The 14,618-nt window shown below is 60.2% G+C and overlaps 1 protein-coding gene across 3 annotated transcripts in view; it reads left to right on the top strand.

Annotated features, from left to right (window-relative positions):
* Positions 1-14,618, top strand: part of PER2 (period circadian regulator 2) — a 43,255-nt gene that overhangs the window by 17,869 nt on the left and 10,768 nt on the right. For all 3 annotated transcript variants that reach the window (XR_011565968.1, XM_070786997.1, XM_070786998.1), the window contains 13 exons: positions 682-733; positions 1,807-1,949; positions 2,262-2,340; positions 5,047-5,153; positions 5,725-5,878; positions 6,087-6,195; positions 6,769-6,894; positions 7,358-7,442; positions 8,170-8,332; positions 8,419-8,543; positions 9,286-9,450; positions 10,413-10,670; positions 13,516-14,330. Coding sequence is in view for 2 of the 3 variants with exons in the window: in XM_070786997.1 (XP_070643098.1) it covers positions 682-733; positions 1,807-1,949; positions 2,262-2,340; positions 5,047-5,153; positions 5,725-5,878; positions 6,087-6,195; positions 6,769-6,894; positions 7,358-7,442; positions 8,170-8,332; positions 8,419-8,543; positions 9,286-9,450; positions 10,413-10,670; positions 13,516-14,330 (2,381 nt within the window). In the remaining variant the exon portion in view is untranslated. The remainder of the gene's footprint in view (positions 1-681; positions 734-1,806; positions 1,950-2,261; positions 2,341-5,046; positions 5,154-5,724; positions 5,879-6,086; positions 6,196-6,768; positions 6,895-7,357; positions 7,443-8,169; positions 8,333-8,418; positions 8,544-9,285; positions 9,451-10,412; positions 10,671-13,515; positions 14,331-14,618) is intronic.

Raw genomic sequence — 14,618 nt, 5'->3', positions numbered from 1 at the left:
TGAGCACCAAAGAATTGATGTTTTCGTAATGCTGTAGAAGACTCTTGAGAGTCCCTTGGACTGCATGGAGATCAAACCAGTCAATCCTAAAGGAAATTAGTCCTGAATATTCTTTGGAAGGACTGATGCTGAAGCTCCAATACTTTGGCCACCTGAGGTGAAGAACTGACTCATTGGAAAAGACCCTGATGCTGGGAAGGATTGAAGGTGGGAGGAGAAGGGGACTACAGAGGATGAGATGTTTGGATGGCATCACTGACTCAATGGATGTGAGTTTGAGCAAGCTTTGGGAGATGGTGATGGACAGGGAAGCCTGGCGTGCTGCAGTTCATGGGGTTGCAACTGGACTTAGCACCTCAAGAACAGCAGTCCCCCCAAAAATGCTTGGGTTGAGATACTTGGGTGTTTATTTGTAAACACGCTGCCCACGAGCGGGTACACCTCCCAAAGCTAGATCTGTCATTAGCTGGTCTGCTTGTGGCCGTGCTCATAGCATGGCATGGTTCCGTGAGTGCTTGCCCGTGAACTGGACCTCACCTCAGTCAGGACTGCTCAGTGGCAGGTAAACCTGCTTTGCACCCTGACTTTCAGTTCTCCTGCTCCAGCCTCATCCGTGGGAAATAAAAGCACGTTCCGGGGTCAGCCACGTGATGGGTGGAGTAACGGGACTTTCTCTTTCAGACTCTTTTACTCAAGAATGCATGGAGGAGAAGTCTTTCTTCTGCCGAGTCAGGTGAGCCCAGCTCCTGAAGGTGGGGAAGGTGCGGGAGTGCCCTCGCCCTGCCGCCTGCCCAGGCCCCATTCTCTGGGGTGGAGGCTCAGCAGGGGCACCTCTGCCGCATGGCACGCATGTCCTGAAAAGTCCGCGTGAAGACACGTTTCCATAGGCCAAGCCGTTCTGTTTTGTTTCATTTTTGGTCGTGCTGCTCAGCTTGCGCGACCTCAGTTCCCCGCCCAGGGATCGAGCCTGGGCTCGGGCAGTGCGAGCACTAAGTCCTAATCACTGGCCTGCCAGGGAAGTCCCGAGCCACATTTTAAATGTGCCTGGGGAGTTAGGAGAGATGGGTCAACAGTGGGGTGACTGACTTGCTCCTCGTGAAGAACATCAGCCTGGGCAGCCCAGACTTACAGTCCATCACCTGGGAAATTGGCCAGCTCCCCCCCTTTGGAAAGACATGAACCCCAGGTTCTGTGAGGACTCCAGAAGCTTGCGTAGCCTTTGGTCTGAGTGTGTTTTCTCAGGGAGAGCCCATAGCTTTCCCCACAGGTCTGTGAGGACCCCAGAAGCTCATGTAGCCTTTGGTCTGAGTGTGTTTTCTCAGGGAGAGCCCACAGGTCTGTGGCCCTGAATCAAGGGACCTGTTGAACATCCGGCTGCAGTGTCAGGAGTGACCCCAGCCAGAGTTGGGTACCCTCAGGATTTGGGGCTAGGACCCCCGCACTGGAGCAGCAGCCCTTCCCCCACTTAAAATGCAAACTGCCCCAGAGAAGGGCCCCTGAGCGCTCCCATTGCTCAGGCCAGTGGCTGTCTGATGGTCCCCTCACTGTCCCCAGACATCTGAGCGCAAGGGCAGAGGAGCAGGGTGCTGGGTCGCAGACCCTCCTGCAGGCTGGAGGAACAGATCAGAGACCAAGGGAGTGTGCCTGACTCGGCCTGGGTGAGGGGCCCGGCTCGGCTCCGTGGACATCTGTGCAATACGTAAAGGACCGCTGAGACACAGCAGCCGCTGTTGGAGAGGTAACCAGCAGCAGAGGACGAGCCCTTCTGCCCTAATCCCCGGCCTCTCCTCCCGCCCTCCTCTGCAGCGTCGGCAAGAGCCACGAGAGCGAGATCCACTACCACCCGTTCCGCATGACGCCCTACCTGGCCCAGGTGTGCGAGCGGCAGGGCGCCGAGAGCCAGCTGTGCTGCGTGCTGCTGGCAGAGAGAGTGCACTCGGGCTACGAAGGTAAGGCGGGGCCAGCCTGCTCCCGGCTTCCGCCTGAGGCTCAGATACCTGTCTGTAAGGCGAGCTCCCAGCCCCCACCTCTCCCAGCCTCAGGCAGAGTCTCATCCCCCTCCAGACTTGGTCGCCACCCACCTGTGTCACTGTAGCCCCTCCACACCTCCTCCCCTGTCAGCCAGAGGCTCTGGGTCCCGCATCGCTCACTGGGTCCAGGCGTCACTGGACTGTGGGTGCCCTCCTCTTCCCCGGCCACAAATTATGTTCTAATATAACCACATTCGAATCGGAAGTCTGTGCAAAATTCTTTTTTTTCAGCCCCTAGAATCCCTCCTGAAAAGAGAATTTTTACAACCACACATTCGCCAAATTGTCTGTTCCAGGACGTGGACCAAAGGTAAGCCAGGCAGCACCGGCCCCCTCACCCCCCAGCCAGCTCTGCCCTCCCTCTCCCGCGGGCCGGTCCCCCTCACCCCCCAGCCAGCTCTGCCCTCCCTCTCCCGCGGGCCGGTCCCCCTCACCCCCCAGCCAGCTCTGTCCTCCCTCTCCCGCGGGCCGGTCCCCCTCATCCCCCCAGCCAGCTCTGTCCTCCCTCTCCCGCGGGCCGGTCCCCCTCACCCCCCAGCCAGCTCTGTCCTCCCTCTCCCGCGGGCCGGTCCCCCTCATCCCCCCAGCCAGCTCTGTCCTCCCTCTCCCGCGGGCCGGTCCCCCTCACCCCCCAGCCAGCTCTGTCCTCCCTCTCCCGCGGGCCGGTCCCCCTCATCCCCCAGCCAGCTCTGCCCTCCCTCTCCCGCGGGCCGGTCCCCCTCACCCCCCAGCCAGCTCTGCCCTCCCTCTCCCGCGGGCCGGTCCCCCTCACCCCCCAGCCAGCTCTGCCCTCCCTCTCCCGCGGGCCGGTCCCCCTCACCCCCCAGCCAGCTCTGTCCTCCCTTTCCCGCGGGCCGGTCCCCCTCACCCCCCCAGCCAGCTCTGCCCTCCCTCTCCCGCGGGCCGGTCCCCCTCACCACCCCCCCAGCCAGCTCTCCCCTCCCTCTCCCGCGGGCCTTGGAGTCAGTGCAGTGCCCTTCACAGCAGCAGGTTCCCTGCCCCAGATAGTTTCTGTCTCATCACTGTCTTGGCAGTTACTTAAAAACTAAATAAAGCTCAATGAATTTTCGTGATTTTGATGTTGAAGCTATTTAGCTAAAGCTCAGGCTGCACGTTACGTGTAATAATCAATGAAAACACTTGACTATACATAGACAATGAAATAATTATGGAATCACACTAAAACCTCCTAAGATATGGATGCTACATAGATGAGACATGCCGGGGAGCTGGTCATCGTTCTAGTTGAGCCTGTCTTCATACCCTTGTTTAAACCTGGTTCAGAAATCGGGCGCACGCATCAGGGCTGGTGCAGCCAGTGCCAGGACTGAAGCTGAGGCACCTTGGCGGGGCCCCAGCAGAGGTGCGTCTCCAGCCTGTGGGCTACAGGCCGCCGTGGGGAGCGGCCACCACCGCACCTCTGCCCAGAGCCCTCCCGCGCTCCCCGCCTGGGTCCTCTACCCAGGGTGCTGTAGTCGGTGCCCATGGCCCTGCTGGGGTCGGGAGCACTGACCATTCTGAGGGCTCTGGGTTCACAGGCATGGCTCAGGGTCCCTGTGTGACTTCCTGAGCTCCCAGGCATGGGCATGAAGACACAAAGACTGCTGCTGCTGCTGCCAGCAGGGCTCTGGGAGAAGTCTCCTGGGAAGACCCACAGGGAGCTCGCTTGGCTTTCTGCAGGGTGTCTGTGCAGGGTCAGGCCCCCCCACCGCCTGCTCTCTGGCAGCCAGGCCCATCAGCCTCCCCAGCCCCAGGCTGCTCAGGTGTGCATGACCAGCCACCTGCAGCTTCGAGGTGCAGGTTCCAGGCCCCACCTGGCCCTGGGGGATAGGATCCTAGAGGTTGGGGCCTGGGAGCTGCATTTGTGAAACAAGCCCAGAATAGTTTTTATTCCTCCGAAAGCCTAAGCACTTCTGCCTGCAGCTGCCCCAGGCGTCCAGTCATTTGTGTGCAGGAGGCCTGGCGAGTTGGTCACTGTGGGCCAAGAGGCTGCAGACCCTGGCTCAGTAAGCCCAGCGGACAGTCCAGCCCACGGAACCCAGGCCAGCCAGGGCTCCTTTCCCCTCCTCCTCTGCTTTCTCCTCCTCCCCTTCTGGCTAGGCCTTGACCAGGACGTGCTGTACGTCCCGTCCAAAGGAAAATAACAGGCTCAGAACGTGCCCCAGGCAAGGAGGAGGAAATCAAAGAACTCCCATGAGGAAGTTCTCCCCACACAGAACAGGGAGGCTTTGCTCTAAGGAAAGAACAAGCTGCTCCACATGAGCAGAAGTCAGCTTGAGAAACAGCTGCTGGGATGAAAGGGAGACCGGCCTGCTGAGAAGGGAGACTGAGAAGGGAGACATTCCACTCGGAACAGGAGCTGAGCCACCAGAGGGTGCTGGACTCAAGAGTGGGCGGGACACTCAAGGGGACGGGACTCACAGAGGCAGAAGGAGGGACTGCAGTCCAGTGTAAAACGTTGCCCAGAAAGCAAAGCAGCTGCACCCAGGGAAGACCTGATGGGCACAGGGCAGGGTCCCAGCCGGCGACGGCGGCTCCTGGGGACCAGACACAGTGGCCACAGGTAGGGCAGGAGGAGGACGCCTGGAGCTGGGGAGATGCCCACGGGCAGGGCTGCCCTGGTCCAGGCAAACTTGCTTTAGAAAGTCCGTGTCAGGCCATGTCTGGCCAAACTCAGGACACCCTAAAAGGAAAAGCTCTTAGAAGAAAACAAAAACGTCATCATGATCGATTCTTTCAGGAAATCAGCCTCAGGTCTAAGCACTGAGCTTGTGATGGGCCCGGCCCTGTAGGGCCTGGCTTCTGGTCTCAGACCCTCAGCGATGCTCCATCCTTGGTTTGCTAATTAATGAAAAGCCTGACTGTTGCCTCATCAGCACTGGTACCCAGATGTGGTCTTTAGGGAGTTGGGAGCCAGCCTCGTTCCTGGAGATGATGGGCCGGCCGCCACTCCTGGAGGCCGTGTTCTGGCCGGCATCCTGAGCGCGGCTGTAACCCCGTGTCGCTTGCCTTGCAGGGCCGTCCCTCTCCTGGGCTACCTGCCCCAGGACCTGATTGAGACACCTGTGCTCGTGCAGCTGCACCCCAGCGACAGGCCCCTGATGCTCGCCATCCACAAGAAGAGTAGGTCCCCTCCTCGCAGTCCTTCCGGGGGCACAGGCAAAGCTAGTTCAGTCTGGGGGTGTCTTCCCAAGGTCAGCACCCACCAGGACCGGTCCGGGGGGCTGCGGGTGCGGGCTGTCCCACTGCCTGCCTGAGTCCTAGCGGTTGAGAGTAGCCCACCGCTTGAGTCCTCGGGGTCCCGTTTTGACTGTTGGCTGCACCAGCAGGCAGGAAGAGACGAGACAGGGTCAGCTGGTGGCGGGTGGGAGAGTAGGGTGGTCGGCCCAAGCCAGGGGAGTGGACGACCCCGGTCCTACAAGCCCACAGACACAGGCGACACTGAGTGTCCCGCTGAGGAAAGACCAGTGAGGCTCACAGGGACGTGTGTCCTAAAATCCACGAGGACACTGCTGCAGGCAGCCCCATGTGCAGCCTAAAGCAAAACAGAAGATTCAAAGCAGTGGCTTTCAAGAGGTATTGGTGTCTCCGGAGTTTTCAAATGATTCCACAATTAAGTGCGTCTCCACGTGTCTTGTACCGCAAGCACCAGCTGCATCTGTTCACATCCCCAACTCTCTTCTCCCTCTGGTAGTTGTGCAGTCCGGGGGCCAGCCCTTCGACTACTCCCCTCTCCGGTTCCGCGCCCGAAACGGGGAGTACATCACGCTGGACACCAGCTGGTCCAGCTTCATCAATCCCTGGAGCAGGAAGATCTCCTTCATCATTGGGAGGCACAGAGTGAGGCTGTGAGTGCCCCCAGGGCCGGGCCGGGGAGCTGGGAGGGGCCGACCCAGGCCACCTCCCACCACGCACCCGCCCCCAGGGGGTGGGGTCTCCCCCAGGTGGACGGGGAGTGGGAGGAGGGAGTGGGGAGCAGGCAGGTGGCAGCCCAGGGGGTCTGCAGGGAGGCAGAGGCAGGGGCCCAACTCACAGAGACGGATGGAAACCCTACAGGGGGCCTCTGAACGAGGACGTGTTCTCTGCCCCGCCGGGTCTGGAGGAAAAGGCCCCGCAGCCCGGTGTCCAGGAGCTCACAGAGCAGATCCACCGGCTGCTGCTGCAGGTGCGTGCGCTGACCCCGCCCCCCTAGACAGCCCAGAGCCGCCCCCAGGCCGGGGTCCGCCCCCCCTCCCCAGGCCCTTTTCCTGTTTCCAGCACCACCCTGCACCCTCCTGCTGGTGTCCACAACTCGCAGCCCTGGGCCAGCGGCTGGAGGGTGTGGTCCCCAAGGATGGAGGCGCGTGGGGGCGTCCCTCCAGCTCTGGAAGCAGAGCTAGCCCCAGGGGACTGGAGAAGCCTCCGGTCCTTAGGGACACAGCCCTCAGGAAGAATTCCTGTGAGCACATGGGCCCTGGGGGAAAACTTCCTGCTTCTCGGTTCCCAGGGGCTGGGGGTACTGTCAGACACCTTGTTTTGTCTCTGAACCCCGTGGCCATGGATTCCCTGGGGACTGGGATCCAGGCCTGGCCCCATGGCTGGAAGCGGGGAGCCCACCACCGCCAGACCCTGGGTCCAAGCCCGGCCCCACCTGGTGCCCACCGAGGGCCACCCCCGCAGAGCAGGTCTCGGCCTCTCTGAGACTCGGTGGGGGGCCACGCCCCACCTGTCCAGACTCCTCCGGCCACTGTCTCCGCAGCCCGTGCCCCACAGCGGCTCCAGCGGCTACGGGAGCCTGGGCAGCAACGGGTCCCACGAGCATCTCATGAGCCAGACCTCCTCCAGCGACAGCGCCGGCCAGGAGGACCCCCGCCGGAGGAGAGCCGTACGTGCCCCGCGGTCCCCCTCTGCCCATCGCCTGTGCCACGGGTGACTGTGCGCTCTGAGACCAGTCCTCTCTGGGGCCAAGCCTGTCTGACCTCAGCTGCTTCTGGCTGCTCTAAACTTGGCTCACCTGGGACTCACTCTCTAGCCGTGAAAGGGTGGGAGCAGCTGTAAGCTGTGGCTACAGGTTTGGGTGAGAACTAGTTAAAGCAGGCAAACCAGACAAAAGTGAAGATCAAACTGTAGGATTAGGGTTAGAAAGAAAGAGTAGCCTAACGTTCACTTTATTTCTTATAATTCTTCAGAATCGTAAAATCTGCTTTGTTTGGGTCTCAGATCTTGTATAGAACTTGCTTCTCTGTTGCTGGGTTGGTTGGGCTTTTCTCTTTCTCAGCCTGTAGGGCACAGGTTGCAGGGTCTCCTGGGGTGAATAATGTGTTCATTTGTTTTTGTTTTTCTTCAAGGAAACTTGTAAAAATGGTAACAAGGCCAAAAGCAAAAGTCACTACCCTGATGAATCTGGAGAACAAAAGAGCAGCCCTGCTTCAGGTACCAAATGATCCAGCATTTCCTTGGCGAGGCTTCAGTGTGGCGAGACGGGGAGGCGGGTGTGACTCAAACTCTGGACGCAGGGAATTTCCCCTTCAAGTTGGGCTGTTTGCTTCCGTGCTGACACAGGGCTCGGCCTGGGGTCCACAACACAGCCCCTGTCCAGGGGGCCCTGCCCCTGGAGGCCCACGAGGTGTGGCCAGGTGGGCCTCTGCCCCACGACCCCCTGGTCCCGCTCTGCAGAGTGGCCCTGAGTCACGTGAGCAGACACTTGTCCGAGGGCTGCCAGCTGTCCCGTGGACGGTCCAGCCCCAGCTGTCTGAGGTGGGGGTGCCGGCTCTGCTCCGGGCACCCCCCCTGCACCGCAGGCCGGATCCCGCTCACCATGTGGCAAGTCACATTGGAAGAGACCAAGCCTTCCAAGGCCGGGAATGTTGATGGACCACAAAGCTCATGTGATCTTCAGGGGTTCAAGTAGGAACTGGCCTTTCCCACTGCTGAGTCCCTGAACCTGGGGACAGCCCAGACCGAGTGGGGACGAGAGAGCTCCCTCCGCTGGCCCGGTGGGCTGGCCTGACTCCCAGGCTGGCCCCGGGGTCTCTGCACCTGTGAGGCACATGCTGAGCCTGGCCTTACGTTTCAGTAGAATTAAAATGCTCTGTAACCTTACAGTGGGCACTGGGGGAAACGGGTATTAACGGAAAGAAGGATGTTGTCGTTGCTCCAGAAATGCAGAGCAGTTCCCCGACTCCGATGAAAGCTGCTGCGGCTGTGGAGAAGGACAGCTCTGGGGCCAGCCTGCCCGAGGCCACCCCTCCCGAGGAGCTGGCCTGCAGGGACCCGCCGGCCGGCTCCTACCAGCAGATCAGCTGCCTGGACAGCGTCATCAGGTGCGGCCCTTCTGGCCTCCCTCCCCGCCAGCGGCACCCACAGTCGGGCTCTCGGTTACATGAAGCCCTTTGCGACCTGCCCGCAGGTACCTGGAGAGCTGCAGCGAGGCAGCCACCCTGAAGAGGAAGTGTGAGTTCCCTGCGAGCCTCCCCACGCCCCAGGCCAGCGACAAACGCCAGGCCCTCGCGGGCCCTGGGCCACACGCCACAGGTACTGCGTCTGCTTGAGCTGTGACCGCCTGGCCGCTTACCCCTCTCTCAGGACCAGGCCTTACCTGGGAGCCCGGGGCCTCTTCTCCCTCCCACTGTGGTTCTGAGCGGGATCAGGGACACGTGTAGGGGGTCAGCTGTTGATTAAATAACCAAAGTGGCTCAGAACCTTCTCACCAGCGGGAGGTAGAGGTGATTCTGGACTTAGAGGACAGGATGCCCCGGGGCTGCCGGAAGCCAGGGTGTTATCGGGCGGGCCCGTTTCTGAGACGTCTCAGAGGAGGACTGGCCTCTGGGTGTCAGCGGCCCAGGAGTCAGAGGAGATTGGATGTGCAGTTATCTCCAGTGGCCCTCACCAGGACCACAGGCAGGGTCTCCACCGCTGATGGAAGCCCGGGCGACGGGTGGAGCTTACCCTAGCCCACGGGGGGAGCCCAGCTGCTCGCCTGCCCTCAGCAGAGGGGCCCTGGCCGCAGGGGGCAGCTCCCCACAGGCCCCGCCAGAGGCCCCGAGCCCAGGCGCCTGGCTCCTCCCAGAGGACGCGGGGTACCAGGGTGCCATGGTCCCCATTCAGAGTCTCATCTTCTCTGCCGTCCCCTGAGGACACGGCATCCCCTGGCAGGGCGAGTGTGGACTTGAGCCCCCGGGTCCTGGAGTGCCCCTCAGCCGGCCTCCGTGCTTCTTCTCCCAGCAGCTCAGCTTTATCGCGGTTTTGTGTCTGCTTCCTTTTTTCTCCTGTAAAGAGGCAGCATCGCCCTCGCCAGTGAAGAGCCGCACGGACGCGAGCGCACGCCTGCTGTCGCCGCCGCTGCCCGGCAGGGCGCAGAGCGTGGCGTCCCTCGGCAGCCAGTGCAGCTACAGCAGCACCATCGTCCACGTGGGCGACAAGAAGCTGCCGCCGGAGCTCGGTACGCGCGCCGCGTCCGGGGCCTCGGCGGGAGCGGTCTGACTCTGACAGTAGAGATTCGGAGTGTTGCCGCCTGTCCCCGGATGCTCTCTAAGTGTATCTGAGTGCAGAACACCCACGTAGCCCAGTAAGGGGCTGTCCAGGAAGTCCAGGCACGTGCCGTGTAGGGTGGAGGTGGTGACACTTGCCCCCGCCCCCGCCACACTCTGGCTCCCCCTGGGACAGGCGTCCACTCAGGTGTCAACACGGAGGGGCTTCCTGGGACCGAGCAGGGATGCCAGGACTCCCCCTTGCCTGGTGCCGAGAGAACCCCAGGGACGAGGCCCCCCGGCCTCTCGACGCCCATGGGTGGGGTGGCGAGCCTGGCCCTCCCCTGTTGGAGGACAGGAGCCAAAACAGGACAGCCAAGGGCGACACGCTGAGCTGTCCTTCAGGCCCCTAGAGGAGAACCAGCCTGAACTTGTTCTTCGCTTGGAAGAAGGGCGTGATGAGGGGGAGAGTCCACGTCAGAGGGTCAGTGGCCGGCCCCTCTCAGGATGGCCCGCAGACCCACAGCCCCGTCCCGCCTGTCCCCGCGGTTCTGCTGACCACACTGTTGGGCCCATGGTCCTAGGCCAGGACAGGGCCGGGCACGTCCTGTGCTCTGAAAGCCCAAGACAGCCTGGAGTGTCTTCAGCGTCAGAGGCTGAAACCCCAGGTGCCCCCAGGTTGGAGGACGGATCAGTTAGAGGGCGGGTTCCGGAGCCCCCACGTGACGCGGCTGCGTGTCCCCGCCTGTTACCTTTCTTGGTAGCCTTCTCAGAAAGCTGAGCAGACGCGTCTCGAACGTCAGCCCCTGCTGTGGGCGTCATGCGGGAGTCTTCTGTGGGAGACTCTGTCCTTTGTGGGAGCGGTGCGCGTTTTCTCAGCTGTCCTCGGGCAGCAGGGCCCCTGTGGATGAGAGCTCCGCGTCTGCTGTTCCAGAGCCGCTGGGAGATGCTGCTGCAAGCAGGCCCGAGTCTCTGGAGTGCCCGGCGGGCCCCGCGCTGCCCTGCGGCCTCAGCCAGGACCAGGAGGCCTTCCGGAAGCTGGGCCTCACCAAGGAGGTGCTGGCCGCCCACACCCAGAAGGAGGAACAGAGCTTCCTGCTGCGGTTCCGGGAAATCAGGAAACTCCACGTTTTCCAGTCTCGCTGCCATCATTATCTGCAAGAAAGGTCCAAGGGGCACTTGAGCAACAGAAGTGAGTGGTGACGTCTGAACGAAAAGTGGGTTTTGTCGTTGTTGTTTTTAACTTAGTTCTTAACGCTGCTGCATCCCATGCTGCTTTCAGATGGGGAGCACCCCTGGTCAGGACACATGCGTTTGTAAGATGCTGTTGGAGTTTGAGCAGTGACACTCTCGGGGATGTCACCTGCATTCCCAAGGGAACCGTGCTATAAACAGTGGTGACAGGCCCAGTTCACCCCTGTGGAGCACAGGGCCAGGTGACTGCCCTCCTGCCTTGCCAGGCGTTCTCTGCCTGGGTGACCCCAGCCCCCTTCCCTCCCTCAGAGAACCAGGTGGGCGAATTCACCACCCAGGGAAGGAGCATCTGACGTCAGGCTCCTAAGGAAGCAGGGATCCCAGATGATGCTGCAGGAAGAAAGGGTGCCCTTTCTCCCCAGAACGCACACCCTCCTGGCGGGTTGGCCTTGCCACTGGGCTGTAGACTCCAGGGCCAGACAGAGCACGGAGGGTGTGAAGAGCCAACACGGGGCTGCGGTGGAGCAGGCTGGCTTCCTCGCCCCTCATCTGGTCCAGGAGCCGGGCTCCTAACCCCCAACCGCCTTCCTGGGCCCTGTGGTCAGGGCCAAGCTGGTGGGAGATGCCAGCTCTCCCCTGGGCTCCAGGCCCCGAAACAAGGATCAGAGCTATGAGCCCAAGGGGCCCACACCGCAAGGGCCCAGCTCCCCTGGCCTCTGAGCAGATGTGCTGAGACGGGTGTCCCAGGAGTGAGAGGCTGCCCCTGCCCTTGAAGATTATGCCACTCCCGCTCTCCTTTCCTCCTTCCTACCTGGGCCCAGGGTTACTGAAGGCGCGCAGGGAACCTCTGTGGAAATCAGGAGCCAGGGCCCCCACCACCCCCCAGCCCCAGCTTGGTGCAGAGTCCCAGCGCCCTCCAGCCCCGTTGGCCCAGCAGCTTGTGCAGTGCCCATGCTGCCCAGCTGTCCCCAGCAGCCCCGCCCAGACCCGGGGATGGTGCCCCCGGAGCCCAGAACTGTAACTCCTAGTCACAGCGGGAAATAGACTCTTACAGGAAGAACACTAGGCAGACAGGCTGATGGCAGAACCTTCACCCACTTGACCATTAGCGTCAGGCCGGCCCGTCTGCTCTGGCATGTGGCACAGCTGGCAGGGGACGTCCCCACACACCCGCTGCCAGAGCCCCCGAGTTATCCTCTGTGACATTAGAAGAAAACCTGAGGTTCCTGGGGTCCCTCCCACTGCTTGTGCCCCACCCACCAGGCTCGCTGTGACCCCGCCCCCGGCCCACAGCACCCCCAGTCCCGGCCAGTGCCCAGGGGAGGTGGGGGGACATGCCCTGTGTCCCCCACACCACAGGTTGAGTCCCTGCAGCCTCCTGAGGGCGGCCCCTCTAAGCAGGTCTTGTGTCAGAGGAAGACCTGTGTGCCTTCAGCCCTTTGACTTCACAGGCGTGGACCCAGGCTCCTTTGGCAGATGAACCAGGAAACATCTCTTCTTAAAAGCGGTCTCTTAAAAACATCTCTTTTTAAAAGCTTGTAAAGTTGAGATATGAGGTTAGATGAGATCAGTGGTTCTGCCTTTCAGTTCATTTCAGTCCCTCAGTCGTGTCTCTTTGCGACCCCATGAACTGCAGCACGCCAGGCCTCCCTGTCCATCACCAACTCCCAGAGTTTACCCAACCTCATCTCCATTGAGTCAGTGATGCCATCCATCCATCTCATTCTCTGTCGTCCCCTTCTCCTCCTGCCTTCAATCGTTCCCAGCATCAAGGTCTTTTCAAATGAGTCAGCTCTTCACATCAGGTGGCCAAAGTATTGGAGTTTCAGCTTCAGCATCAGTCCTTCCAATGAACACTCAGGACTGATCTCCTTTAGGATGGACTGGTTGGATCTCCTTGCTGTTCAAGGGACTCTCAAGAGTCTTCTCCAGCACCACAGTTCAAAAGCATCAAGTCTTCGGCAGTCAGCTTTCTTTATAGTCCAACTCTCACATCCATATGTGACCACTGGAAAAACCATAGCTTTGACTAGACTGACCTTTGTTGGCCAAGTAATGTCTCTGCTTTTTAATATACTGTCTAGGTTGGTCATAGCTTTTTTTCCAAGAAGCAAAAATCTTTTAATTTCATGGCTGCAGTCACCATCTGCAGTGATTTTGGAATCCAAAAAAAGAAAGTCTGACACTGTTTCCACTGTTTCCCCATCTATTTGCCATGAAGTGATGGGACCAGATGCCATGATCTTAGTTTTCTGAATGTTGAGTTTTAAGCCCACTTTTCACTCTCTTCTTTCACTTTCATCAAGAGGATCTTTAGTTCTTCTTTGCTTTCTGCCATAATAGTGGTGTCATCTGCATATCTGAGGTTGTTGATATTTCTCCTGGCAATCTTGATTCCCGCTTGTGATTCATCCAGCTCAACATTTTGCATGATGTATTCTGCATAGAAGTTAAATAAGCAGGGCGACAATATACAGCCTTGAGGTACTCCTTCCCAATTTGGAGCCAGTCCAATTGTTCCATGTCCAGTTCTGACTGTTGCTTCGTGACCTGCATACAGGTTTCTCAGGAGGCAGGTCAGGTGATCTGGTATTCCGAAGTCTTTAAGGATTTTCCACAGTTTGTTGTGATTCACACAGTCAAAAGTTTTAGTATAGTCAATGAAGTGGATGTTTTTCTGGAATTTCCTTGCCTTCTCTATGATCCAGTGAACATTGGCAATTTGGTTTCTGGTTTCTCTGCCTTTTCTAAACCCAGCTTTTATATTTGGAAATTCTTGGTTCATGTACTGCTGAAGCCTAGCTTGAAGGATTTTAACTCTCATGGTGTCCCTATTATTTTAGCCGCTCCCGGACTAAGAAATACCCCTGGAATAGACTCCTCTTGGAAAAAAAACGGAAAAAACCGAAAACTGAAGTCCAAACGTGTCAAGCCTCGCGACTCCTCTGGCAGCACCGGGTCTGGGGGGCCGGCGCCCCAGCGCCCCCCACTGGTTGGCCTGAACACCACGGCCTGGTCCCTGTCGGACACGTCACAGTCCAGCTGCCCAGCGATGCCCTTCCCTGGCCCGGTGCCAGCCTACTCCCTGCCCTTGTTTCCAGCCCCGGGAATAGTGACCGCACCAGGGACCGTGGCCACAGGGTCCGGGGCTGCCCACACCGACCTCGCGGTGCCTGTGGATGCCCAGCAGGTGCTCAGGGTCCATCCCCCACCGTTCGCCAGCCCCTTGGCCCCGGTCATGGCGTTGGTCTTACCCAGCTGCTCCTTCTCCCCAGTGACCCCAGCCTTGCCCCCAGCCTTCTTCCCAGGCCAGCTGAACTTTGTGTCTGAGATGCCTCCTGCCTCACAGCCTGAGTTCTTCCCCGATCGGACCTCAACCCCCAAACAGCCATGCCCGTGTGCCCCGGCGGAGCGAGGGCCGCCCGCGTTGCGCGTGGCCACCCCAGGAACCCCGCCCCTGGCCGCCGGGCCCCCAGACAGGACCTCCCCGGCGCTCTTCCAGTCCCGTGGAAGCTCACCGCTGCAGCTCAACCTGATGCAGCTGGAGGAGGCCCCTGAGGGCACCGCGGCAGCCACAGGAGCTGTGGGGACCGTGGGTGCAGGCGCCGACTGCAAGCCTGGCTCGTCCTGGGACTGGCAGCCCAAGTCACCTCCGACCGTAAGCACCTCCTGATGCCCTTTGTCTAAAGCAGGTGGCAAACTCGGGTACCTGGGTGGGCTATGCACCCCCTCATGCCTGACGCAAGTGGTCCCCACACCGTGGTTCTGCCAAACCGCTTCAGTTTGGACACAGATCCGTGTGCCAGAAGTGAGCACGTTCCCAAGGCCCCGTCACAGTAGACCTGTGACTCTAACCATCCTGGGACCTTAAGAGAGAGAGATGGCTGGCAGATGTGGTGTCCAGACGGCCACAGGGACTTCATAACGTAGCGTCAGGGGCCTCCGG

This window comes from Bos indicus, chromosome 3, assembly GCF_029378745.1.
Source record: "Bos indicus isolate NIAB-ARS_2022 breed Sahiwal x Tharparkar chromosome 3, NIAB-ARS_B.indTharparkar_mat_pri_1.0, whole genome shotgun sequence".
NCBI lineage: Eukaryota > Metazoa > Chordata > Mammalia > Artiodactyla > Bovidae > Bos > Bos indicus.
This window is presented reverse-complemented; position numbering and strand designations above follow the sequence as displayed.